We start from the raw sequence: 24,937 nt of genomic DNA on the forward strand, positions 1-24,937 counted from the left end.
AGTCATTCAAGATGAGCTGAGGCCAAAGAAACGAGTGCAGTGTTTAATATGGTTCTCTTGTGCCATTATTGGTGTGCTTGTCTTCACCCTTGTGTTGCTCAGTAAAGTGAGTTGTTTTATTAATCACTGGCTAATAATTTTCTAAATTATGAGATATAATTTAAAGCAGTGGTTCCCAATCCACTGTCTTGCAAAGTTCAGCTCCAACTCTATTCAAAAAATAAAATCTAATCACATAAACACACACGCTTACACATTCATCATACAAGTAGGCATGACATGCAGGAAGAGAAAAAGAAGAAGGAAAGTTCAAGAGGCTGAAAATGTGAAATCCCAAGTTAACAGCAATATGTACAACTGCATAGACCAAAACAACCATCAACCATTTAATTAACCCTCTAGTTCAGGGTTTAATTGAAGTTTTGACGTAGTGCATTTGGAGACTTGGAGACTCGGCAGGCAAAACTTACACAAAATTCTCACAGAAAGAAAGGAAACTAAAGTAAAGAAATAGAAGTAATAAGGTTAGATGGGTTTTCTTCTCATCATGGCTAGGCGGCAACAGACATGCAGGCCGGAGCCCGCTGGAACAGCTCTTGAAGAGCAAAATTTGTGCAAAAATTATACAAACAAATCCAGTGGTTTGCAAAGCAGATTGTGTTTATTTGCAAAACACTGGATTTGTTTGAATAATTTTTGCACAAATTTTGCTCTATAATTAGGGTTATTGTTTCAGATGGGGAAGCCACCCAATAAAGCCTTTAGCTTGAGTTTGATGCTCTTTGGTTTTCATCATGGTTATTTGCCTTCGACAATCTCCTTCCTGAGGATATGCTTGCCTCACATGTTATCTGGTGCTAGGGTTTAATTTTATGACATGCTGTTGTCCTAGGGTCTCTTTGTGTTCAATATTCCAATCAAATCTTGAAGCATCTGATTCACTCTGAAATCCTACACTATTGAGTATTACAAAAAAGACTGAAAACTGTTTTTGTCTTTACAGACATCATTTCTGCTTTTGATAACATTTGGGAACAATCAAACTGAGATTATATGTTCAGAACAAAAACCAACTGCCCTACTTGGGATTGGCTTTGTTCTGGTCGGGCCAAGTGTTCTCCTTCTGCTTAAGAGCACATGGAAGTTCATTTTCAAAAGTGCAACCATGCCCTCGAAAAAAACTCTGTTTTGGGTAAGCAAACACAAGCGTTTAATGAATATATTGTAAAAATGTAAAAGTTGTTAAAGATTATTGGAGTGTCTTTTGTACAAAATGTTATGTTTAATTTAGTGTTTTTCTTGCTGTTTCTTTGTAATTATTTGTTATACTTCTCTAGCAATTTCTGAGTAATATTTATTTTACTTCCAATTTTGTTATATGCAGCATAGAACTTAATTATGATGGACGTAACCTGACTTTGATTTGACCTTTCTTCCAGGTTCTGTGTGTTGAGTTCTTGGTAGCACTGGGAGCAGCAGTTCTAACAATAGTAGCTATGCCACACTTTGACATTGTCACAAATGTGATGATCCTAAACAGCGTGAGCATCCTGTCTGCAGTGTTTCAGGTGGTAGCAGAGTGTCTTGCCAAAGAAAGAAAGCGGCTTATAATGCTCCCTGCATTATCCATTTTCTTAACCATCACAGGTTTTGTGTTTTTTGCAATTAGTTATTTGGTATTTGAAAGTTCCTTAGAGATAAATATATCAGTTGGCCTCGCCATCGTTGGGACCATCTTTGTTTCTGTGAACTGGTGGGAGAACTACAGCACGCTCTTTGCTGTACCGTTTCTAGAGGATATTTCCAGAGACGTCACTCAGTCTCGTAACGTGGTCTGCATCATCTCCAGTTTGATGAGAATCCTGGTTACATCAGCTGTGGTTGGAGCTTATGTTCCTCTCTCAGGTCAAGAATGGAAATCAGTCAAACTCGTCTTCCAAACAGTCATTGTTTCATTGGTGGCAATCCAGATTGCTTCCTCTGCCTTGTGCCGCTGGTTTGTGGTTGTGGCTTGTAAGATGCATGCCCTGCTCTGCAGCTTCATTCTGCCCATGTACCTGGCCTCGATCACAGTGTTTTTTATTCCAACATTTGTCAGGCTCCCAGATTCAAATCAAACTTCTACCTATTTTGAGAACTTTCAGTCACAATCCAGTGACACATGGTTGCAACTGATGTTGACTGACGCTTTAAGAACTTTGAACACCAGGGACATTGTGGTAAACAAGAAGACAGGTGGACTGGCCTGTTTGGTCTGCTCTGCTCTGAGCTGCTGGTTTGGACTCATGCTGAGTACAGTTTACACCTGGTACCTGAAGACCCATCGAATAGAAAGAACCCAAGAACTGTTTGTGCGAGGCATGTATGAAGGAGCGTTTCTAGAACAGTCCATGTTGCTAAATACACGTTTTAAAATCAGAAAGAGAATCAAGGAAAAAAAATGGTAAGTGCTTTTACTTTCTAAGTATGATTGCTTATATTGGTAAAGTTAAAGTTCAGTTTATTGTACAGGTAAGTGCACAAATAGCAGCAAAGCAGTTAAAACAAGACACTCTACAAACTAAAAGACAGAGAATAAATAGGTTTTGTGAGATGACTTCAACTGAGACAAAGAAGAAGCCGATCTAACGAACAATGTTCAATATTTTGAGGCCAGCAACTTCAAAATCACGGTTTCCATTTCATTTTAGCCGAGTTATGGGTACCTGAAAGAGGAGTCTATCTCTGTATCTAAAGTCTCTAGTGGGAAACTAGAAGTGAAGTAGATCAAATGAATAAGGTGGCGCTAAAACATTTAATGATTCATATACCAGCACTAAAATTCTTAAATCGATTTTAAAACTAATTGGAAGCCAATGAAGGAATCTCAAAAGTGGGATAACATGATTGAATTTCCTCTTACCCTTCAGAAATCTCGCTGCAGCATTTTGACCGCCCTGCCAAAATAAAGGGAATTACAATGATCTAGGTGAGCTAACGTGAGCCTGAATAGCAGTCTCCAAGGAGTGCTTGAGAAGACAAGATTTGATATTAGACAGAGAACAGAGAAAGTGAAAACTGGTCCCAATGACTGTGCTTAACACACCTAGATTATGTACCCTGGGGAGAGATAAATTGATTCAATGTCCAAGGTCCAGGTGATTTCTTGGCATTTATTTCTAAAAGGGTAAAAAAAAGATGACTTCTGTTTTGTTTTGTTTGAGGTCAGAAAGAGAAAATTGTTGGTAAGCCAAGCTTTTATTTACCTAAGGCTGATGTTGTCTACAGATCTCTTATTTGATCCAGCATAACAATGAAATGAGACATTGTTTCCTAAAAATGTTTTCTAATAACAGAGCCTTAAGGGAACCCCACAGGATAGATTATGAGGAGATGAAAGGAATCGTCCTATTTTTACAGAAAAATGTTGATTGGTTAAAAACTATTTAAACTAATCTAAAACCCCCATCCATCCCTATATAGCACTCCAGCCGAGAGATAAGGATCGCATAATCGACAGTATCAAAAGCAGAGGATAGAGCAGTTACATTGGTAAAATATTAGGTAAAATATTAGCAAAAATAAAAAACATTTATTAAAATTAATATTGAATATTTAATGGTAAACTGGTAAAAGTATTTTATTGTATTTAACTTAATTAAAATCTTACATTTTAATACTGTACATTTTTATACTGTGATGCTTAAATTCATCTATGACGTTTATTAGTAGTAGTAGTATTGTATTAATTTTTCAAAGTTTTAAAGTTACATTTTTCATTGTATTTTATTTAGACAAAATAGCAAAACATATTTTGAGATGAAAAGGAGAGTAAATGGAGATTTTGCTTAGATGTTTCATCTGAGAAACAGACCCATGCTTTCACATGTATCTCCTCTAGAGTTTTAAAAGCATTTTAGCATTTCAAACTCTGCCCACATTTACCAAAATGCCTGCAATAAATCTCTGTTTCAAAAGATATCAGACTCTTCAAAAACCAATAACTGAGAAATTGTAAAAATATCTGTTATACTGTGAAAGACCAAACTTACTTTTATTTCTTAACATAAAATGAAATATTTAATTTACTCCTCAGTGCAGAAGAAACCATCCAAGTGTTTCTGTGTGCAACGATGTGGCACGAGACCTATGATGAAATGATGAAGATAATCATCTCTATGTTCAGGTAAACACAGCCTACACTTACTCAATTTGTAAATAATTCAACTGAATTGTAATTTAAATTTTATTTCTTTTACTACCAGGCTCGATAAATACAGACCCAAGACGGACAAACATAGTGATGTTGAGTTTGAATTCCATATTTTTTTTGATGATGCTTTCAAGGATGTTGATAGTGGAAGACATGCAAATGAATATGCTGAAATTCTTGTGGATGTAATTAAAGAAGTTTACAGGTAAGAATGCAAGAATGCTTAGTTATATCTGTTTATGTCTTGAATGCAAGACTAATTTACTAATACTTTACATACATTAGCATTTTTAGTGAAGAGGATCCCTGTATATTCAAGGAAAAGGCAGCACTACCACATCAGAAAATCATAGACACCCCTTATGGGGGTCGACTGGAATACACTCTGCCTAAAGGCAATTTGATGATGGTTCACCTCAAAAACAAGACACTTATCCGCCACAAAAAAAGATGGTCGCAGGTAAGATTCATTTGATGTTCCATTAGATGTTTTGTACCCACTTTTTCACTAATAATCTTTGTTTGCAGATAATGTACTTATATTACATTCTTGGCTGGAGACTTAACAGACCGTACTTCGAGGAATTTGAAAGAACTGGAGGTAATGAACAGGATTCCCTTTTGGAGAGACTGAAGGTTAGTGGCTTAACTTTAGACTTCATTACAGTATTTCTTCCAGAAATTAATACAATATCAACAAGGCTTTTAATGTTTTACTATGTTTTCAATGCTCCTTAGAAAGAGAGGGAGAACACATACATCTTGGCCCTGGATGGAGATACTGATTTCCAGCCGTCTGCAGTCATGCTGTTAATCGACAGACTTAAACTCTACCCAGAAGTTGGCGCTGCCTGTGGCAGGATTCATCCAACAGGCACAGGTTGGATAGATATAAAGTGAAAACAATTGTTATTTGGTTATATTAAATACATTTCTGATTATTTGGTCATTCAGTTATCATTACAAAAAGATGTACCTGTTTAAAAGTTTTGGGTCAGTAAAGTTATAATTAGACTGGCAGCAAAAGTCAGATTGACAGCAATAACATTGAAAAAAAAGTGACAGAAATGCTGGAAAATATCATACCTTTGGCCTTTGCGGCACTGCTAAAGCATGGAACCTTATAGTATATACAAGTCTGCTCCCTTGCTAAAGCACTTACTTGGAGCACAGGATGATGATTTTTCTTGCAATCATTTTAAATGGGTCATCAGATGCAAAATTAATTTTAAGTTTTAAGAGCCAGGTAGGTCTGTGATGAAGTCTACTCATAGGTGTGACCAAAAGCGATTGAAAATGGTAGAAGTTTGCCTGATTGTAAGTGGCATGGGCTCTTGGAAATTGCATAATCAGAGCAGCCTTTAAAAATACCTGGTGGGCCACCAGAAGTTTGCCTGATTGTCCAAAGAGTGTTCCAGGGAGTGTGCTGTTCTCTAGTGACATACTGTAAACCAGGTGGACAGCCTGCCAAACTTACAGTGGAAACATTAAGAAGGTTTCAGTTATTCAACTGGATAGCATTGATTGGAAATGATGATGGGTTCTGGTTCTACTGATCTCTTTTGGAGCATGGAGTTTGCAGGAGAAGAAGCTTGGCAAGTCCAAGTCCCCATTAGCTATACATCTGCACATCCTGTCTCTCTGAGTCTGCTCTGTAAGTTTGGTTCAGTTATTTCAGGGATTATTGGGTGGCTCACCCCTTGGGAGAATCAGCAGATCTGATATTGCTCAGTTCCATGTGTTCCTGGGTCAACATATTTTGTTCCAAAATACATTTACATTGGATTAAAATACAGTTTTTAATCAGTTAAAATGTAACCCTTCTCTACACACATAAACCTAACATATTTTGTTCTTACATTTACCATTTTAATGAGAATTTTTTCTAAAATCAGATTTAATGGCAGATGAATGACACTGATGTAGAAGCACCAAACACTCAAAAAATGCAGTAATGACTATAAAAGATTGTAAACGGGATAAATTGACTAATCAGATTTATGCACTATGCTTGAAGGACCTGTGGTATGGTATCAGAAGTTTGAATATGCGGTGGGCCACTGGCTGCAAAAGACTGCAGAGCACGTGTTCGGCTGTGTACTGTGCAGCCCTGGTTGTTTCAGTCTTTTCAGAGGAGCTGCACTCATGGACGACAACGTCATGAAGAGATACACAACCAAAGCCAGTGAAGCCAGCCACTATGTCCAGTATGATCAAGGTCTGCTTGAAGCTAATCATTGACAAATGATATCAGTTTAGCTAAAGGCTAAAGTAATTCACTGTCTGTTTGGTTTAATGTCAGGTGAGGACCGCTGGCTGTGTACTCTGCTGCTGCAGCAGGGCTGGAGGGTGGAGTATAACGCAGCATCTGATGCCTACACCAACGCTCCACAGGATTTTAAAGAGTTCTATAACCAGCGCAGACGCTGGGGACCCTCTACCATGGCCAACACCATCGACCTCTTGGGCTCAGGAGGACTGACCTCTCAGAAAAACAGCTCTATCTCAAAACTTTACATCTTGTACCAGATTATCAGCATGGCAGCTTCAATCCTGGGTCCTGCCACTATCTGTCTCATGACATCAGGTGAAATTTTGCATATAAAAATTACAGCTCCACCAGTCAACCGACTGATCTGTTTTTTGCACACAAATTGCATTGCAATGATTTCTCAAAAATGCCAGAGAAATTCTTTTCCTTGTACCTCCATATGAAGTAGTGTTTACAGCTTTTTTTACAGAGTTAACCAAGGAAAAGGCTATATCGCTGCTTTTTGTAAGCACCACCTGCTGTCAGAGAGTAATTTTGCACATTCATTTAGCCTCTTTTCGTTTTTGTGCAAATGTCTTATGCAACAATTTCATCAATCTAAAGTCAGACCACTCTATTTTTGCTGCAAATCTTGAAATTATACAATCTAATTCACATCAAAACTGCTCATGTGTAGGATCTTTGGTTGGATCATGAATAAAATACTGTGATTACTTCTTATTTTAAATTCTGAGCAAATAGAATGATATGTGCATCACTAAATAAACGTTTATAAAATAGAAATGTATTGTCCTGTATTTTCAACAATATTTAATTTTGTTTGTATTGCAGGGGGCTTTGTGTTCATCTTAAATGTGAATGAAACTACAGCCCTAGCTTTGGCCATAGTGCCCCCTACTGTTTACCTCATCCTGTGCTTCAAACTCAAATCTGACACACAAATTAAAATTGCAGCAGTCATGAGTGTATTCTATGCATTTCTCATGGCGGGAACAGTTCTCTCAGTCATAGGTAATGGTTGTTTTTATTTTTAAGACACAATTTGTTTTAATTTCCTGTTGACACATACAGGTGCTGAGCATATAATTAGAATGTCATCAAAAAGTTTATTTCACTAATTTCATTCAAAAAAGTGTATATTGTATAACTTGTATATTGTATTCCTTCATTACACACAGACCTATTATATTTTTTAAATATTTAAATATTTTTAAATATTGCTGTTTTTATTCTTTTTTGATCAAATAAATGCAGCCTTTTAATCCATCAATATTTACTAGACTAATAGACTGCTAAAAGAAAGCATGCTACTATCTAATCTTAGGCATTGCCACAAAACTCTAATTTTTTTTCTAGATATCCATGTCCAGATAGCAAGTGAATTATCTGATTTATCTGATGGGTGAATTGGTAAATATATTGGTAAATCTATAATGCTCTGTCATACTTGTTCTTTAACTCTCATAGGTAATTTAGTGAAGGAAAAGACTTTTCTCAACCCCAGTGGTCTGTTCCTCATCGGTATGGTGGTTTTGTACATCATCACGGCAGCTTTACACCCTCAGGAGTTCTCATTGATCAGCTATGGATTGTTATACTTCCTCTGCATTCCCAGTGGATATCTACTCTTAACTATTTACTCTATAGTCAACATGAACAATGTCACGTGGGGCACTCGTGAAACCGGCAGCCAGGCTAAAACTACTGCAGTCGATACCATCAAGAAGAAGATCATGAACGCCACATGCTGCAAATGTCCTTGCTTGGAATCTGAAGATCTGAGTGAGAAGATGTTACCAGCAGAAACTGAAAAGCCACATATTCCCTTGGAAACGCAGAGGTAAAAACTTGTCCACACAATAGGACAATTTCAAACTGACAATTTTTATTTTGTAACTATTTTTATATTTAGGCTTGTTTTTAATACTACTATTAAAAAAAACTGTATTTCTATAATGTAGGGAATGTGAGTCCCAGCTTAGTCCTCAAAGTAAGTATGACTTCCATACTAGTTCACACAAAATTGAAAATTATGTCATCATTTACTCACCCTTAAAGCCGTTCCAAACATGTATGAATTTATTATTTTTGCTGATTACCCTTAGTATTCAAAATATACTTTTTTGTGTCTAGTAGAAGAAAGAAATTCATAGAGTTGTTTAAAACAACTTAAGTTAAATGGGTAAATAATGACAGAAATTTCAATCGTATTACTCTAGATAGATGTTAACCTATTGAATTTGATCACCATTAAAACTGTTTAGTTCCAAAAGATTGGATTGAACATCTGCAGATGAAATCTTATGAATTTCCCTTGGATAAATCTGTACTCACTTTGGTAAGTCTAACCGAATTAAACAAAATATTTGTGATGAATATTATATTATATTGTTGTAACGAATGGGAGCATGACAACAGAGGCAACAGAGAACATAAAGGTTCATTTAAACGCACTCGAAAAATGTTTTTAAAGGCCGCGTCATTAAATCCACCAAATGGTGCAGTCCACAAAAATTGGCCACATACTCCTCTGTAGCCCAGTCGCTGAGTTCATAGTAGCAGTCAGATGTTAGGTAAAGTTGCTGGATCTGTGGGTGGTAAAGTTTTCTGTAACGAACGGGATCCAAATGCAAACTTTATTAAATCCAAAGGGTCCAGCACCAACGATCCAAAACAATCCAAAATGAGCAAAGGTCAGGCCAGGCCACAAAGCAGAGAAACAGTCTAAGATCAAAGGCAAGGCAAGGCAATGGTAACAGAATGAAATGTTCAGAAATGTTTGCTAAAAGTGAAACAAGACTTCACAAAGTAGTTGTGTGAATTTGCGGCAGACTGTATACAACACCTACGTATTGCTGCCCTCCTCAGATCATTTAGCAAGTCTTTCTTTTATGCATTGAATTACTGATTTATTTTAGCAATAATTCAATTATGTTTCAATGTCTCTGTATCATTTTAAATATTACAGGATGAAACTAACTTCTGGAGAGATCTGCAGAAGAAATATCTGGAACCTCTTAAAGAGAATAAAGAACAACAGGAAAAAGTTGCTTGTGATCTGAAAGAACTTAGAAATAAGGTAAGCTAAAGAAACAAAATATGTCAGCATGCAAAAAGCACTTTTTAAGTGGTTTTCTCTGTGTTTGCTCTGGAACAATGAAGATTTCTTTTCATGGTGTTTTTGCTTTTCTTTTTCATACAGGTTACATTTGTCTTTTTCTTCTGCAATGCACTTTGGCTGGTGGCAACTTTCTTCCTTCAGGCGATTGGTGTTTCTATAAAGATCCCAAAAATCTATCCCAATGGGACATATGACCCAACAGAAGTGTTTTCCCTAGATCCAATTGCACTGATGTTTCTACTGAGCTTTGTGTTATTACTGCTAATGCAGTTTGTTGCAATGCTTCATCACAGGTGACTAAATCAGGATTACTGTTAGAGAGACGTTTTTGTTTTGTTTTAGGATTTCAATAAAAAGCAGAAAACCAAAAAAGTGTAATATATATATTAACGTGTAATGCAGTGGCCGAAAACAGTCGGCCCACAGGCCAAAAGTGGCCTGCCAGCAATAATATTTGGCCCGCTCCCACCGATTATTTTCATACCCGCTGGTTACTCACAATCACTTTGCGGGTTATACTTCACTTTCAGCGTTCCATTCAGTACTGTGCACAGCCACGTCCGAATCTTTTAAAGCACACTTAACCGTGGACGAATTGCTCCTAAATGGAATCCTATTTTATGTCCAGTATCTAAGCAATGAATTATGCTCTTTTGTTTCAGAATCTACACATTAATCCATTTTGTGGCATATGCTGACACAGAAATTAAATCTCACAGGAAGCAGTCAGACCAGGTGAGCTCATGGGGCATACACAAAATTATGACATTTTTTATATTATTTAAATGTATAAACTAGCATTGTCAAACATTTAATCACAATAATCACATCCAAAATAAAAGTTTGTTTACATTATATATGTATGTGTGCCGTATTTAATTATATATAAACACACATACAGTATATATTTAAAATTAGTTATATATATATATATATATATATATATATATATATATATATATATATATATATATATATATATATATATATATATATATATATAAAAATATATATGCATGTGTTTGTACTACAGAGTGTACACAGTATAAAGTATATATTTCCAAGTGAACACAAGGTCAACATACACGACATACACACGATACCGGATGATTAATCTCCAAACAGAAACAAACTTATATAGGGGATGTAAATAAGGATTATTACGAGACAACATAATGACACAATTAGCGAGACAAAAACGTCCAGGGGTGTGACGCATATAATGTAAACAAACACTTTTATTTTGGATGTGATTAATTGCAATTAATCATTTGACAGCACTATAATGAACCATGTCCACCATGTTGCACAGATGCTTGAATCAAACCACCAGCCCGAGACGTCTGTGCCAGAGCCAGAGCCAGATCCAGATGCAGCCTTGTATTTTCAGAACCCCTCTGCAGATATAATTTAAGTATCTTTACATTTTTTGTCTGTTATAATTCATATATTTATAGTCCAGTGGATAATAGTATAGTGCAAATAGAATGTTCTGAGATTTATTTAGAGCATGGTGCCCAACCCTCCCGGTGATCGACTGTCCTGTAAAGTTTAGCTCCAACTCCAATCAAATACACCTGCTTTTAATTTTCAAGCGATCCTGAAGACCTTAAATAGTTGCTTCAGGTGTGTTTGAATAGATCTGGAACTAAACTTTGCAAGACTTGAGATTGGGCACTGATTTAGAATGTTATCAAACTTGATCCTTTTTAGGGGTCTGAGTGTGGTTCAAATGATTATGACCCATGTATGAACACCCCAAACGATCTCAGACCCCTCAGAAGCGAACTGAGCCGAGACTATCTCGGGAGCTGGTCTAAGTATATGATTCACTTTCTGCCAATGGTACAGCTCACTAAAAACGTGCATTGTGAACCCTTATAGACCTGGGCTCACTTGATTTTTCCATTCGTTAATTCCGATGTAGTTTGGCCATCAGATGTCACCATACAAATCAGCTGTTCATAATGGCTGCCGTTTCTGGTAGATCTCTACAAATTATTTACTCACAATGTACACTCTTTGTCATGGCCATGCACCTTTAAACTTTTAATATACAAGCGTGCATATTCCAGCAGTGGCTAAACTACACTCCCTTTAGCATTTATTTTGTTTCAGCTGTCATAAACATCCATGATTCACATAAACTGAAACAGAAACATATGGCACTCATATTGCATTCGTTTTATCTTTGCAGGTCTTGAAAAGTCTTAAATTGAAGAATCTATTGAAAGTATCTGTGTTCACACTATTGCAATTCTTAAACAAGGAATTAAAGAAAACTGAGAAGTTTTTCACTAGGTCCAACTCTTGGTCCATTTAAAGGGGTCTGGGTTCTTTTAAAGAAGACACATTTTAAACCCAAATGCTCTGTTGTAGTGCATCAGGCCTAACAATTTGAATATAATTATTTGTTACCATTTACTGTAAATACAGATAATATATTGTAAAAATTTAATGAAATGGTCTTGCATTATGACTGAAGTTTTTATGGTTTTGTGTGAATACTTGTGTACTTCTCTTTCTTTCAGTTTTTTATGCTACAAATAATTATTTGATTTTTTTATGTGATGTAAAATAAAACATTCTAGAAGAGGAAAAACATAAGCATTAATACTATAAAACAAAACGCTTATAGATGTCAGTTGTGTGCTAAATAAAATATAACAATAAACCGGGACAAATATCTCAGACATTTTTTATATTTTTTAAAGTACTAGGCTAAGTTACATATTAATAATAGTAAGTAATTGTGTCCGTGTACATTTTTCTTTTAACCATGCGAGACAGTTATACATAACATAATAACTATAGCTTAAAAATAGTAACTTTAGAAACTAACTTTCACTAATAAGTTAACAAAAGTGATATAGGCCAGTGCTTAAAGGGTTAGTTCACCCAAAAGTAAAACAAACCTCATGTTGTTCCAAACCCATAAGACCTTCTATCATCTTTGGAATTATATTTCTGATAATCTCAGAAAACCATACGACCCTCAGTAGATAGCAAAACTACTGAAATGATCCCTGATCCAGAAAGGTGGTAAAAACATGGGTAAAACAGTCCTTGTGACATCAGTGGCTCAACTTCAGATTTGAAAGGCTTATACTTTTAGTATAATAGTATAGTTTAATTTTAGTATAACTACAGTATACTAACCATTTTAGAGAGTATCAGAAAGCATGGGTACGCGTTCATGATTACGTTCATGCGTGTTTGGAGAGAAGAAGAGACTTTAATTCTTACCTTTATCTTGATGAAGAGGTCACTGCTGAATTCGCCCGATCAATAAAATGGACACCGAAAGTACGCTGTAAAAAGTAATTCTGTGGGTTTGCAGATTTCATTCAGTTTATTGCGTGAACTTTGAAATAATTAAAATAATTACAAAAGACCGGAATAACACCTACTCAATTTTGTTGTTTAGGATTTAGTTATTATTTGGGAATAGTTACAAATAGAGAGAATATTGAAGTAACTCAACGTGATGGAAATGGGCTGTGTTAAATTTGGTTCAATATACAAGCATTTGTTCAACACGCGTTTTAAATCAGGTCCTGAGCTCGAGGCAGAGCTAATCGCTGCTCTTTCTCAGTTAATTTCACAAAGTTAAGGCATATTACTCAATTAGACCTCAAAAATGACCAAAGAGTATCGATATACTTTCTATTTAAAACCGTTCTGTAGTTATATCGTTTACTAAGAACAACGGAAAAGGAAAAGTTGCGATTTTCTAGGGCGATACGATTAGGAACTATATTCCACTTACGGCGTAATAATCAAGGACGTTTGCTGCCGCACCATGGCCGCACCAGGCGCAGTGATATCACGCAGCACGTAAGAGGATCTGACTGTTTTCAGGCGCTGCGTGATATCAGTTTTACGTCGCAATATATCCAATTTACGGAGCTTCAAAATAATGGCCACTATCCACCCGCATTACAAAGCTTGGAAGAGAAAAAAAATATTAAAGAAAAAAAAAATTAAAATTCTTTGTTAATTTTTTTTTTTGAATGACTCATTTTGAGGAGAACGCTTGATTAATTTTAACTCAGTTCTCAATAGTTGTTGAATTTAATTAATATCATTGCTTGTAATCTGTTGCCACAATTTTATTGAGTAAATGTAGTGTAATATTTTTTTACAGTGTATGCAAATAAGAACATTACCCAAGGTTTAGATAATATAGTGTTAAATGTAATCATGATTAATTCATAACAGAGGATTCCACTTATAATTACCCAGGGTTTACTATTTCAAGTGTGAAAAGCCCTAATGCTTGTTAAGTCATTAATGAAGTTTTACTCCCACAACCCTACCCCAGCCCCCAAACAAAAAAAACATATACAACATTTATTTACATTTAGTAACACATAACAATAGTTCTATGTTAAGTGAGGTACAAAAAAAATTTAGTACAAAAACTAAAGGTTGAAGGTACAACTAAGAATTAATGAGTACTGTAGCTGGCTTAGGTTCTCAAGGGAAAGTTCTGTCTATATTCATGGATTCTCCATCAGGGTAGACCAGGAAACCAGAGAAGGTTGTATATCTTCCCTGGTTGCTGTAAACAGCATATCCATCATCCTGCTGACTGTACAGCCAGACACTGTCTCCTCTCTTCAGAGACAACAGCAAACTCTGACTCTGCATCTCTCTCCTCCGTGAAATGTCCTCATCGAACACCATGGCCCGCACCTCGCCTTTACCCACCATTAGCTTCACTGAAACCGCACGACGAGGGTGCTTTCCCACCGTAAATGCAAAGTAGTACGCACCAGGGAAGTGGCAGGTAAAATGTCCGGATGTTTTGTTAAAATGGCCACCAATGTTCACATATTCTACATCGAACGTGAGAGCTTCTCTTTCACGACGCCCTCTGCTTTCTCCCAGCGCTGATCTAGTTCTTGCCACCGAAAATGCAGAACGTGGTTCCTCAATGGTCGATCTTCTTCTCCAATCATAATAGACATCTACAGGGGGAGGACAACCTGGAAGATGGAGGCCTGGAGGAGATAGGTGGTTATTGAGATATCCAACAGAAGATGTAGAGTCTGGATACACGAGATAACCGCTAAATGTGATGTACGGTCCGACGTTACTGTAGATGGCATAGTGGGGATTCTCCTGAAGAAGCAGGTAGACTGTGTCCATAGGTTTCAGACTGATCATCACGCTCTGGCTTTGAACTTTGCGGCCCTGGTTCTGGTACCCGTCGTATGCCATGGCTTGCACCTCCATCCCGTTCTTCACCAGCATGACCGACAACATCTTTTTCGGGAACTTTCCCACTGTAAATGAGAAGTAGTACGCACCAGGCTGGCGGCAACGGAAAGTGCCCGTCTCTGGATTGAAGTCTTCTCCGATGTTGACTAGAAGGCGGTCAAAGGTCACAATTCGCTGAGTGCCACCCAATACGCTGCTGCTACGCGTGGCGGAAAAGGCAGAGCGCAGGCCTGTTGCCATTGGGCTGATGTTGAATGATGCAACGCAGCCCAGATAGATGATCAGTCCAAGTAGACAGGAAACACATCTGTCTGGTCTCCATGATGCCACACAAGCTGTAGGAAAAATATTATCAGCAGAAGAAGATGTTTCATGTCACTTTTTGGCACTGTTGAAAATTAACTATTCAAAAATGTATCAGACTGTACTTTTATTTTATGCAATGCATAAAAATAATCACTTTTACTTCTGTGCATTGTAGTTAAATTATTTTAATCATAAAGATTATTAAAGTTTTAACCCTTTGGTGGTTTTTGATTATTTTAGATTGGAATATGTTTTGTTTCATCAAACGTTTACTGATTGTGGTACTTGCTATATGAACACACAAGCTAAAATCTGGACAGGATTAGAAAAAGCTAAATAGCCATATCTGTGATGTTCATGGTCAGAAATGACCACCACAGGAAATGAAAAATATGAAAATACAGTGCAATTTTACAACATACAAATCTGCTAACAAATCAGCTTTGATAGTGTATAAATATAAATCTGAATAGGGAGAAAAAGTAAGTAATTAAGTAACAAGGGGAAAATGATTGCATTAAATTCAATGGCGCGCCATTTAGAGGTAAATATTTTCCATATTATGTATATTATATATATATATATATATATATATATATATATATATATATATATATATATATATATATATATATATATATATATATATATATACACACCTGTAGATGAGGAATAACTAGGGGTTAAATAAATATTTTTTTTTTATTTTGAAGTGCTTTTTTTTTTCTACTTTTTTTCCCATATTTAATCACTCAAAAAACAACTTCAAAGCACTGCCCTTCTGGCATATGGAAATGTGTAATGAACTGGCTAAAATGCCATATAACTGTGCTAGGAAGTTAGGTTTAGTCCTGTCAGAATGGATTCTGCCATTCATATCAAGTGCTCAGTGGAAGCAGTAGTCTCACTAATTCAGATGGCATTGTCTGTTCACAATGTGCACCGGGAAAAGGCAATAGATTAGACACTGGTTCATCTGCTGCTATGTGCTGGAACAAAGGCATATTTGGGAGGGAGCATTGAAACATCACGGGTGCAGATCCATGGGAGACTTCATGGTCAAGTGAAGACCCAGTCAGTTAACAGATGAAGAGCGCATTGAAGGCCATAATAAGACACATTAAGGGTCAATTTGCAAGAGGTCACTGGTAGTATTTCCTCTCGTTTTGACTAACTCAAATAATTCAGGCTGACAGTCAGGAAAAGTTTAACTTTATCATCATCATGTGATGTTTCTGTTTTTATGCCTGCTACTTTGACTATTTACTACTTGCTTGTACTTATATAATTCATAATTATAAAATGGTTTAATATGTTCCTTATATGTTTTAATGTCTACTTCAAACATAATTAGCTCTATTCATCCATCACTACTTTTAAAAAATGCCCTACTGCGATGTGTAAACGCCTGCATTATATGAACATAAATGTTTAATATAGTATTGATTACAAAAATTATCATGTCTATAAATATAACAGTATTTTGGGATAAATCATACTGATTTAAAACACACTGAAATGTTGTCTTTAGGCAGAAAAATAAAGTTTACATACCTGGTCTTAGTATCTGAAGAGAAATCATTTCTGTGATGACCTGCTCCTCTGTGTCTGTAAGCCTGTGAAAGACTCAGTTTGTACACCGCTGTGAAGAGGTCCAAATGTTATTTCTGTGTGGCATCTACTCCAAAAACATCAGTCCCCATGTTCAAATAAAAGAGGTATTAGGAGAGAGAGAGAGAGAGAGAGAGAGAGAGAGAGAGAGAGAGAGAGAGAGAGAGAGAGAGAGAGAGAGAGGAGGCGCTTCATAAATAACTTACTACAGTCTTGCAACCTTTATATCAAATGATTTGTTTACGTTTTGCAGTTTTATTTAAGTTTTCATCAAGTTATCAATACCGGATGTCCAGACAGTGCCATTAGCCATTATAATAGTTTTAAAGACTGCAAATGCAGAAATGCAGTGTTAATACAGCTTTTCTAGGGTCGTTTAAGTGTATGCCTATCAAAAATAATGATTTCTAAATGTTCGCGTCAAATACAGAAAAAACAGCACGGGGGAGAGCATAAAAAGTACTGCACAGAATGAATGACACAAAACACTTTAATCATGTGTGTTTTTTGGGGAAGGACTCTCGACAGCAATGGCTTTCGTTAAATACAGACTACAACTTCCATATCATCATCATCAAATTCGTACGTTTCCGCGTGCGTCTGTACGCAACGCGCCGGAAGGCGTGTGTGCACTGCGTCTCCGCCGTCAATGCAAACGAAGTAAGAGGCACCGAGAGTCAAAGCTAAAATCCGCATTCAAGACAAGATGGCAGGGTTGCCCCGCAGGATCATTAAGGTAACCGTGAAGTGAGACACACCGTGCATTTTTAGTCGGTCTTTTTTAATCATAATACCACGAAATCATCAAATATCATTGAAACTATCAGCCAAAGAGAAACGACAGCTGGCTTAGCGTTTGGCACTCTGTTTGTTAGCCACTTCCGTTTCGGTACGTTCACTCGTCTCCCGAATATGGGTGGGTTAAAAATACATCCACCGCTGTGAAAGACGGCGAAGGGCCTGCGTCTTATTCGTTATAATTTGCAACCCAGAATCAAAAACCCAACTAATCCCTCACTAACTGAAGTGTAAGTGCTGAGAGAGGGACGCTCGCGGTCATTCATTGCTTGCGCTCGAGCTGTTGTGTGAGCTCGCGAGCTAACCGCTCCGGGGACGCTAGCTAGGCGTAAAACTTGTTAAAATGATCAAATTTAAGCGGCCACCCAATTATTTTCACAACGATTTTACTTCTAGACAGTCGCGTATCTGTTTTCCTGCGTGCAGGACGATTATCTGCTCATTAGGAATACGATTATAAGCAAAACAGTTCGGCTCGCCCGCTTCCTGTAGGCTAGGGAAGCTGTTGCGGTGTTTGTGCTGCTAAATGAGCTAATGACTGCAGGCCCCAAACAGCTGAAATGTCAAATAAAATGCAAAAATAGATAATTAAATAAGACGTTAACTAAAGAACAGAGCATCCTCGGCGAGAAATGTTGTTTATTCCCCCATAAACATTAAACGCGTAACGCTGAATTAAAGGGACAGTTCACTGATTTAAATCGTCATCGTCACCCTCGTGCAGTTTCAAACCAAAAACAAAAGTTGCATGTCAGTCTGGAGCACAGAAGGAAATGTTAAATAAAATGAAAGTCTCAGTCTTCGTTCACTTTAATTTATGGACAAAAATGCAGAGAATGTAAATGGGGACTGTTTGATGTTTCAATGTTTCCCTTTGTAATAACTCGACAGTGAACATATTTATTGAAATGACACAAACTGCTTCCTTCTGATAATATCTCAACTCTGAATGTGTATTTCCTTGTATATAAGATACAAATTAGATGCATTAGAGTTAGCCCTAATGCATCGTCTTAGCCTCTGTATTTTTGGGTATATGTGGGTACTTCTGCTAACATCTAGTGATTTGCACCTATACATTTTTTGGTCTCTGGGAGGATAGGGTTAATTGAATTCAGTGTATCTGTAAAATGTATACTTCAGGTTGGCAGGTAAATGAACTGATTAATGTGAGTTGGAGGACCGGGAATGCATCCTTAATGTACCCCAAGCATGAGACCGTGACAGGGAGCCCCTCTCTAGTCTGTGTTTGCTCTGCATGGTTTTGTCTGTGGGTTAGCTGAAAAAATGTGAGGAATTTCATTCTGAGTGCAATGTATATGTTAAGTATGCAAATCACAGTTTTCTGATAAGAAATGTTTATCTATATATTACTATGTGTAGATACTAAGATATATATTTAAGATATAAAAAAAGTGTCAAATTTTAAAATACAAACTTTTTAAATAATTGTGCCCCTCAAACCTTTGAACGCTGTATATTGTATGTATAGTGGATCCCGATTGTTGTATTTATTTATTTAGCCAAATCCAGATTCTAAATATATCTTGCGCTAGTTTAGTCCAGTTAAAAAAACTGGAAGTTCTTGTAGAAGATTGCCGTTTTACAGGTTCATCGGTGTATATAGCCCTTTGAACTTTACAGGATAGGCGTGGTAGCTTTTGGGAATGGGCCTGTGACACTGAGATTGTAATATCCACTTTTTGGCACAAGTTCTCCGATGCCAAGTAGACAATCTTTCAGGTGTAGAGCACAGCATAGTACAGCAGTTCTCAGATGAACGACGTCTCCAGACTCGAGCATTCCACAGGTGATATCAGATTCTCATTAGTCATATGGGTGTGAGTTTCCAAAGGGCTTTAAGGTTCAGTCCCGTGTCTCTCTCACGGGATGCAAAGTGTCTTGATTCAGTTTTAATGACTGTCAGTTTAACCCTTGAAGACTTGGTTGTGCATGAAACATTGCTCTAAAGCCTGGTAAATAAAGTATATTATTTTAGGTCTGATTTTCACATCCCGACAGCTTTTTAGGGGTTGCCACAAAATATGTAAAAATATGAAAGATCAAATTATTCTTCAGCTTTGCCATCACTGTGCTAAATGTCATTGAGCAGTGCAAGCAGTACGGCATAAAGGCTGGTCATGTAATAAGAACTGTGATTTGGTATTGAAATCGCAAGGCAATGACTTTTCTAATGCCACGCAAAGAGAGTGTTTACTGAAAACATTGTAGGTGCCTAACCAGCAGTGTTTGCGGTGATGTAAGATCATCTCCTGCCTTACTGAAGGTTAAGAGTACTGTATTATATGTAAATATTGTAGCTCTGATGTTGGTAACTATATTTAACCAAAAAGTTTGTGACTTGGTTGATATTTACATTTAAACACTTTTCTTATTTAAGAGGCATACACTTTCAGGGACCCTTTCATGGTTCCTGTTAGCTGTGCCTGCAGTAGCATTCAGAATCCTTGGGTCAAGTACGTTTGTTTTAAAAATGTTTTTGAAAGTAGTCTCTTATGCTTATCATGGCTGAATTTATTTGATGAAAATTGACATTTCGAAAAATTACAGTTTATCATGTAATGGAAAAACTTTACTCCAATCTTCAGTGTCAGACAATTCTAATATGCTGATTTGTAAAATGTTAAAGTTATGTTGAATGTTTTTATAAAAAACGATATAAAAATAGGAAGTTCAAATATTTTGTAACATGCCTTTTTGTAATTTTATTGTAAAAGAATTTCTAGCAAAAATAAATGACTGACTAACTTTTGAAGAATAATTTACAAGCTTGCTTTATTAAAAATTAATTGAATTGATGATAATAATGATAATAATAATAATAATAATAATAATAATAATAATAGCATGAGGCAGAATTCTATAGAGATAGAGCAAGTGTTCACAAAGTGAATGCCCCAGTTTCACAGACAGGGCTTAAGCTAGTCCCAGACCAAAATGCATGTTTGAAAATATTTTACTTATTTTAAAAATATGTCACATCTTAAAATATGCCAGTCTCATTGCTCTGTGTCATGATGCACACCTGTAATATGTTCTTCTAAGGCATTTTTGTTAAACAATGAGAATACAGAATGCATATCCTGTAACACATTTTGCTGTGTTTAAATTCACTCTGTGTGGAAAGTCTGTCCAAGCGTGGTCATACTGATGTAGTAAAAAAAAAAACCCAGAATCAGTCCTGTCAGTCCTTGTATCACAGATTCATACAGGTTTGTTTGCCATTTGAATGTGCTTTTGTGGCAGGACAGTTTGTTACCTGACCATTGTGGAAAGTTACATAGTAAAGTGATAGTTTTTTTTAAAACCAAAACTTACCAGTATGTGCATTACATGTTTTTTTTTTTTTTTTTTCAACTTGTGTGTTTACTCCTGTGTACTCGACTGTGTCACTACCAGTGCTTTGGCTAATTGCTAATTAACTGAGTGTGTAGATTCTTAATGCTCCAGCCTAATTGATCCTGTGTGTGTGTGTGTGTGTGTGTGTGTGTGTGTGTGTGTGTGTGTGTGTGTGTTTGTGTGAAACACAGCGTTTGTTGGCAGAGCCGGTGCCAGGTATAAAGGCAGAGCCAGATGAGGGGAACGCTCGCTACTTCCATGTGGTCATCGCCGGACCTCAAGACTCCCCCTTCGAGGGAGGAACTTTTAAACTTGAACTCTTTCTTCCTGAAGAATATCCCATGGCAGCTCCGAAAGTACGCTTCATGACCAAAATATATCACCCCAATGTAGACAAGTTGGGAAGAATATGTCTAGATATTTTGAAAGGTGAGAGTTTTTAATTTCTTTAGTCATCTTGACAGAAACAAGTGTCACTAGTGCTTAATGCTTTAATTCTGCTATAATGAAAGACATGGAACGAAATGTGATTCATAGTTTTATCTGCCATTAGTCTTTAAAATATTTCTCTTTTGAAGAAGCACATATTTTTTATTAAAAATAATTATAAGAGATATTTTTTGATCACCAAATTAGATTTTCGAATTTCTAAAAGATTACCTGACACCGAAGACTAGAAAAATGACTGCTAAAAATGTTTTGCCATGTCAGGAAAATGTACATTTGAAATTATTATTATTATTATTATTATTTTTTGCAATATTAATGATTTTACTGTGAAAATTGGAGATTTATTGACCCCAAACTTTTGAAAAATGTACTAAATTAAAGTAAATGGTTACTTTGTGTGTGATACGCAAGATATAATTTAGTTGTGAGCTTCTGCTTGATGGTGAAAATTAAAGAGATCTACATAAAACGTTATTAACGTTCAACTTTTTTTTTTCATTTTCCAGCCTGTCACAGTACTAACAAAATGGTAGACAGTTTAAATGATAAATATTTAATTTATGTCCTTCATTCCTGGTTGAAGTAAGCAATAAAGGTGCTGATAAAATGTAGAAATTGGGATTTTGTTCCTCGAGTTGTGTGTGGGAGAAATATGACTTTTTTATATAACTCAAAGGAATGGCATTTTGAGTGTATATAAAATTTTATAGCTCACTTACCTAACATGCACACTATGTGAAGGATTTGCCTCTTTAATCTCTTTTGAAGGATTAAGGATCTCAGGTCATACTTTTGACCTGACAGAGAATGATCTCTCTGCTCGACCGTCCAGGCCTGGACATATGGAAGCTAGCAGCTACTTTTAACGCTCTTTCTCTTGTTTATCTCTGTTCATGGCACGATATCACACAGATAAGTGGTCTCCAGCCTTGCAGATCCGCACAGTGCTGCTATCAATCCAGGCATTACTAAGCGCTCCCAACCCTGATGATCCTCTAGCAAACGACGTCGCAGAGCAGTGGAAGACTAACGAAGCTCAAGCCATAGAGACAGGTGTGTGCTGGTTAAATGCATTTAAAGGCATAGATGGATAGAATTTTTTTCATTTTCTGATGAAAAAAATATTTTTTTTAGTTTTTATGATTCAGCCCTTTTTCTCTCAGTTCTAAGAAATATTTCACAATGTAACCCCCCAATTCTGGGATAAACTTGTGTAATGATAAACTCCACCACAGATTACAAAAAAAAAAAGGTAATTGCAATTTTTAGGGTTTTTTTTTCTTACAATTGCAAGTTAATATCCAAGTATTCTGAGTTTATATAGAAAAAAAGATTTTGTAAATTGTGAGAAGTCAGAATTAGTGAGATTAAAAAAAAAAAAAATTGCAATTGCTTTTTTTTTATGTATTAATTTTTTTATTTCATTTGGAAACAGGCTTCCATAGATTCTAAACCTTAACTGACTTGTGCAGAAAATGTAATATAATGTAATATATTTAATATAATAAATTTATAATTTAACAAAATATTTCGTAATATATATGTTCATGTAATGACAATGAATTGTTTCCAGTATTGTGTATGTACAAAAATGTCTCTTTGTACATATATTTTTTTTTCTTTGACAGAAAAAATCCATCTGTTGAAAGCTAGAAATAATAATAAATATTGCTAATATTTATTTTTTTTTAAGCTTTGAGTGTTTAAAAGGCCAGTGATGGTCTTTATGTCCTAGAGGCCTAAATTCATAATGATGCTCTTGTGAAATCGTTATCTTATGTGGCTGCCTTAAAAGTACATTGTTTTGCTGTTGCTAATTGCTTTTTACAGTTAGTCATAATGAATTGGAAAAATCTGCCCCCTTTTTGTTCACACAACTGGAGTTGAAGTCAGCTTTGTGCTGAAGATATCAAATAATTTTATCTCTATGTGGATTTAAGTATAAAACAAAACACTTCCGGGTGAATTAACTCTGCATTTTGTTTGTCTTTTTCAGCCCGAACATGGACCAGGCTTTATGCCGGAAACAATATTGAAGTGTAGAAATGTACGTGGGGAGAAAAAAAAAAAAAAAAAAAAAAGGAAGTCAAGAGTGAAAACAACTCCATGTTCTGCCAAGACCTATTCATTTTCATGTAAAGGACACAGTCTTAGGAAAAAAAAATATGATAAACTGTAAAGAATATATTAACACAAAAGTTAAAAGAAAACTTCAGACAATTTGTGATTTAAATGCACATTAGTACAAAAAAAATGTCTTTGTCCTGATTCACTGCTGTTGAGATGCATGGGCAGATGATCTACTCATACGGCTTTCTTTTACAGTGGTTGGGGAGGGAGCCGCAGACTTCTGCTATGAAGCGTGCATTAAAACTGACTGTCATTCGTCTGTCCCTTTGTTTTTGTTTTGTTTTTTTTTTTTTTCGTGGGAGGGGGGTAACTTTTTATATTTCTTTTAACCTATTCTCGTTGCTTTTTCTTTTCTTTTTTTTAAACGAGGAGCAGCAGACTAGCCCCCGTTTAGAGCACCCTTTCTGTCAAACCGAAGACCTACCCCGTTAGAAAACCTAGCAAAAAAAAACAAAAAGTGTGTTGTAAAACGGAAAGAGACTCCAGATGTAAACCACACGCAAACAGTAATTTCACCTGGGAAATGATTCAACTGGAAAGTCCTTCCACCATCACAGAAGCTGTTAAAGACGTAAAAAAAACCCTAATGTAGACTTGATTTGTGTTTTGGACTACAGGCGAGGTAGAGCTAGAGCGAAGGGAGATTTTGCGTAATATTTCTTTTAGTATAACAATTCTGTTAATGTATCCGGTTTTAGTGTTTTTGTTTTATCTGTCTTGCCATCGCTGTACTAATTGCACTCTTGAAACTCCATCATTGCGTGCTTTTTATTTTGTTGTGTCCGTCACAGTCCAGTGCATCGAAATTAATTTGTCCGTTTCTTCCCTTAAGCATTTATTTTGAAACGCCATGGTTGCGGGGAAGGGGGATGAAGTAAGATGAGTTGTGAGATTTTAGTAAAGGGTTGAGGGGTGGGAATGTCTGCACAAACATTGCAAAAGATCAATAAAGGCTTTGTCTCAATTTCCACGATTGGTCTTTGGTTAAAACGTCAACTTCAACCGTGTTTGTAAGTTCCCGCTTTCTACAGAAAGGGGAAAAAGATCCTGCTTTTTAAAAAAAAAAAAAAAAATGTGATGACAACAGTCCACACACATATTTCTGTTCTTTCTGTAAATAAAATCTGTTGATTAATAAGAAATATTTATGGTGGTGGTTTTATTACATTTCCAAGAATGACTAACGCGTTAACTGCTCGTTTGTTTTTCCATGTCTGCTGTTTTCCTGCCTTTCCGAAGGCTTTCATAAGCTGAAGAAAATATTAGTCACTCCATAATGTTTTATCGTTACGCCAAAATAACCTGCGGTCAGATACAGATTTATTTACCATTTTAATTTCTGAAGATTGCTGTTGTGCCTAACGTAGGTGATGTCTGCATCGTTAAACTTTTACCGACTGTTAATATCTAACTGTTAAATATTTAAGTCACTGTTTCTCGAATTCTGCAATGTTTAAGAAAAATCAAGTGT

At 36.2% G+C, this 24,937-nt stretch overlaps 3 protein-coding genes across 4 annotated transcripts; 2 read left to right on the forward strand and 1 right to left on the reverse strand.

Moving 5' to 3' along the window:
- Positions 1–2,231: 2,231 nt before the first annotated feature.
- LOC122322916 (chitin synthase chs-1-like) lies at positions 2,232–12,587 on the forward strand. The gene is made up of 17 exons (XM_043216515.1): positions 2,232–2,443; positions 4,076–4,165; positions 4,245–4,397; positions 4,478–4,652; positions 4,721–4,828; positions 4,931–5,072; positions 6,210–6,410; positions 6,495–6,779; positions 7,296–7,475; positions 7,932–8,304; positions 8,426–8,454; positions 8,729–8,802; positions 9,433–9,543; positions 9,667–9,878; positions 10,248–10,320; positions 10,898–10,995; positions 11,783–12,587. The coding sequence occupies exons 1-17, from the start codon at positions 2,286–2,288 to the stop codon at positions 11,787–11,789; spliced, it is 2,469 nt and encodes an 822-aa protein (XP_043072450.1). The 5' UTR covers positions 2,232–2,285; the 3' UTR covers positions 11,790–12,587.
- Positions 12,588–12,739: 152 nt separating this feature from the next.
- c1qtnf13 (C1q and TNF related 13) lies at positions 12,740–16,807 on the reverse strand. The gene is made up of 2 exons (XM_043216516.1): positions 16,672–16,807; positions 12,740–15,146 (listed from the first exon to the last, which is right to left on the reverse strand). The coding sequence occupies exons 1-2, from the start codon at positions 16,697–16,699 to the stop codon at positions 14,065–14,067; spliced, it is 1,110 nt and encodes a 369-aa protein (XP_043072451.1). The 5' UTR covers positions 16,700–16,807; the 3' UTR covers positions 12,740–14,064.
- A 503-nt stretch (positions 16,808–17,310) lies between these two features.
- Positions 17,311–24,608, forward strand: ube2na (ubiquitin-conjugating enzyme E2Na). Of its 2 annotated transcripts, XM_043264987.1 has the most exons (5): positions 17,311–17,464; positions 21,069–21,315; positions 22,249–22,389; positions 23,333–23,383; positions 23,662–24,608. In XM_043264987.1, the coding sequence occupies exons 1-4, from the start codon at positions 17,435–17,437 to the stop codon at positions 23,377–23,379; spliced, it is 465 nt and encodes a 154-aa protein (XP_043120922.1). In that variant the 5' UTR covers positions 17,311–17,434; the 3' UTR covers positions 23,380–23,383; positions 23,662–24,608. The 2 variants fall into 2 exon arrangements, with proteins under 2 accessions (XP_043120922.1, XP_043120921.1); XM_043264986.1 differs by having other exon boundaries at positions 17,312–17,464; positions 23,333–24,608.
- The last annotated feature ends 329 nt before the right edge of the window (positions 24,609–24,937 follow it).

The sequence above is a fragment of the Puntigrus tetrazona genome, chromosome 18 (assembly GCF_018831695.1).
Source record: "Puntigrus tetrazona isolate hp1 chromosome 18, ASM1883169v1, whole genome shotgun sequence".
Classification (NCBI taxonomy): domain Eukaryota; kingdom Metazoa; phylum Chordata; class Actinopteri; order Cypriniformes; family Cyprinidae; genus Puntigrus; species Puntigrus tetrazona.